Here is a 2,441-nt window from a genome sequence, read left to right as displayed (position 1 = left end):
GTCCCCGCGCGCCGCCGCAGCCGCCGCCGCGGCGCGCCGCAGCGCCGCGGCGCCGCCGGCGAAGGTGCCGCCGACCATGCTGCCCGAGAGCGCCGCCAGCAGGCCGCTCGGTTCGGCCGCCAGCGAACCCACTGTCGACAGCGCCGTCTGCACAATGTGCGCGGTGCGCTGCACCACCGGCTTTGTGAGGCGGTAGGCGAGCGACCCTGTCCGCGCCAGCATGCCCTGGATCTCGGACTTCAGGCCCTTCTTAACCTCGGGGTCGAGCAAAAAAGCGCCGTGCCACAGGTGGGGATTGTACATGACCTGCAGGGATGCAAACGCAGGGGAAACGGGGAACGGGTCAAGGGCGTTCTTTGGGGACTCCTGCGGGGCCCCGTCGCGCTAACAGCGACCAGTCCCACAGTCAGTGCACCCCCCCTGCTTTTCGCACACCGCCGTGGGACCCTGCCCGCGGTCACCGCAACGCGGCGCCTGGCCGCCGCGGGCGTCGCCGCGTCGGCGCTCCCTCGCTGCCGGCCAGCGGCCCTGGACGCCTGTTGACCACCGCCGGGCGCCCCGAGAGCCGCCTTTTCCCGCTCAGCGCGCCGCTCCCGGCCCGAGCGCCCGCGATTCTGTCGGCCGACACCCCCCTTCCTCAGCCCCACCTTTATGTGGCTGCCGCTCTGCTCCAGCATGAGCCGGACCTCGTCCGCGTGTACCAGGTCATCATTTCCGGACAGCAGCACCACGCTGCCCGGCGGCATGTCCTCCGGCCACAGGTTCATGTCACTCCAGTAGAAGCGGCGCGCGAACGTGGCGGACAGGTGCAGGTCGCGGGAGGCGAAGTACAGCATTAGGTCGCGCAGCAGCACGTCGGGCTGCCACACGTTGAGGCGCGGGCGGCGGTACTGCGGGGGGAGGGCGCGGTGGGACGCGGTGCGAGTGAATGTGTGTGTGTGTGAGGGGGGGGGGGGTTTGAGCTGGGTGGGACAGCAGAAAGGCCGACCTTATGCAGAGGACCTTAGGGAGGGGGCGGGCAGGGGTTGGACTCGTCGGGTGTGTGCGCACGGCATCAGCGGGCCCGGCTGCGGTGGCAGCGGGTGGGCCGACGTGCGGCGAGGATGCTGCTGCTGGGCAGCGATGGGCCTGCGAAAGAGGCCCGTGCAGGCCCTGCACGCGCACATGCAGGCGCGCAGCGCGGACCTCAGTGCCTGTTTCCCGAAGAGACTCACGATGAAGTTGTGCAGGAGGTGCGGCATGAACATGCCGAAGCACACGGGGTCGATGAGGCACAGCGTGTGGACGCGGTCCCTGTGCTGCTGCACCAGCCGGGAGCCGACAAAGGTGCCGTAGCTGTGGCCCACGACGCACGCCCTTGGGGGGCAGGGGGTGGGACGGCCGCGGTTGCAGGGGGGCGGGGTCAGGGTGGCGGCAGCGGCGCGGCTCTTGTCGCAGACCCATCTGGGGTGATGAGCGCATTCAAGCGAGCGTACACATAGCTCACTCACGCGGGCACGCGCCCACACACCCACAACCTCACCCCCCAACACACACACACTCTCTCTCTCTTTCACGCACGCACACATGCGACCAAACCCGCCAGGCCACCAACAGACAACTCGCCCCCCCTTCCCAGGCCACGCTTGCCGCGCACCGCCCGATGTCAAACTTGTCGAGGATGGCCACCACGTCGGTGATGACGTCATCGATCGTGGGGATGCGCTGAGTCAGCCGCAGGCTCACGTGCTTGTATTCCAGGCAGATCACCGGGTGGCCCAGATCAAGGATGTACCTGCCGGTAGCCGAGGGGCCAATTTGGGGTTTCTGGATGAGTAACCCGCCACTGATGTGCGACCTGCCGCCTTGCCTGCTTCGTCCTCGAACCGGCGGTGCCCTTCAATCACCCACATCCCAGCTGCTGGCCCCTTCCGACGCAGCAAGCATCAGAGGGTGATCTGTCTGTCGTTTTGAATCCGCCCGCCCCCACCGGCATCGATCCCCCCCACCACGCGGCTCACTTGATCATCTCCAGGTACAGGCTGAGCCCCCCCACACCATGGCAAAACACTATGGGCATGTCCTTCGACAGCGGCACCGCCGCGTTCAGCGGGTTGTTCAGATCCTGCACCGCAAACGGCGTCCAGTCAGCGCCGCCGCCGCCGGCCTTCCCGGAGCTGCCGCGTTTCGCCGCCGCCGCCGCCGCCCGCTGCTGCTGCGCGAGCGCCAGCGCCGCCGCGGGGCCGAGGCTGACCACGGGTTTGACCTTATAAGTGTAGTAAGTCAGGCACCCGAGCTCGTGGCGCCGGAAGCCGTAGGAGGCCATGATCTGGCGCGTGCAGATCGCGACGATCTCCATGCCGATGTAGAAGAGCAGCGGGCGGTACTCCGCGCGCAGGGGCTCCCAGAGGTGGCTCATGAACGAGAGGCGCTCGTTGTAGCCGGGCTGCGATGACATGTGC

General features: G+C 68.3%; 1 protein-coding gene across 1 annotated transcript; it reads right to left on the bottom strand.

Moving 5' to 3' along the window:
* Positions 1-384: 384 nt before the first annotated feature.
* On the bottom strand, positions 385-2,398 carry MNEG_16270 (hypothetical protein; the record flags this gene model as incomplete). Its single annotated transcript, XM_014035260.1, has 5 exons — positions 385-474; positions 648-890; positions 1,215-1,356; positions 1,637-1,774; positions 2,001-2,398. The coding sequence occupies 5 exons, from the start codon at positions 2,396-2,398 to the stop codon at positions 385-387; spliced, it is 1,011 nt and encodes a 336-aa protein (XP_013890714.1).
* Positions 2,399-2,441: the final 43 nt, after the last annotated feature.

This window comes from Monoraphidium neglectum, assembly GCF_000611645.1.
Source record: "Monoraphidium neglectum strain SAG 48.87 unplaced genomic scaffold scaffold06182, whole genome shotgun sequence".
Classification (NCBI taxonomy): Eukaryota; Viridiplantae; Chlorophyta; class Chlorophyceae; order Sphaeropleales; family Selenastraceae; genus Monoraphidium; species Monoraphidium neglectum.
Note: the sequence above shows the minus strand (reverse complement) of the source record. Positions and strands in the feature narration are given on the sequence as shown.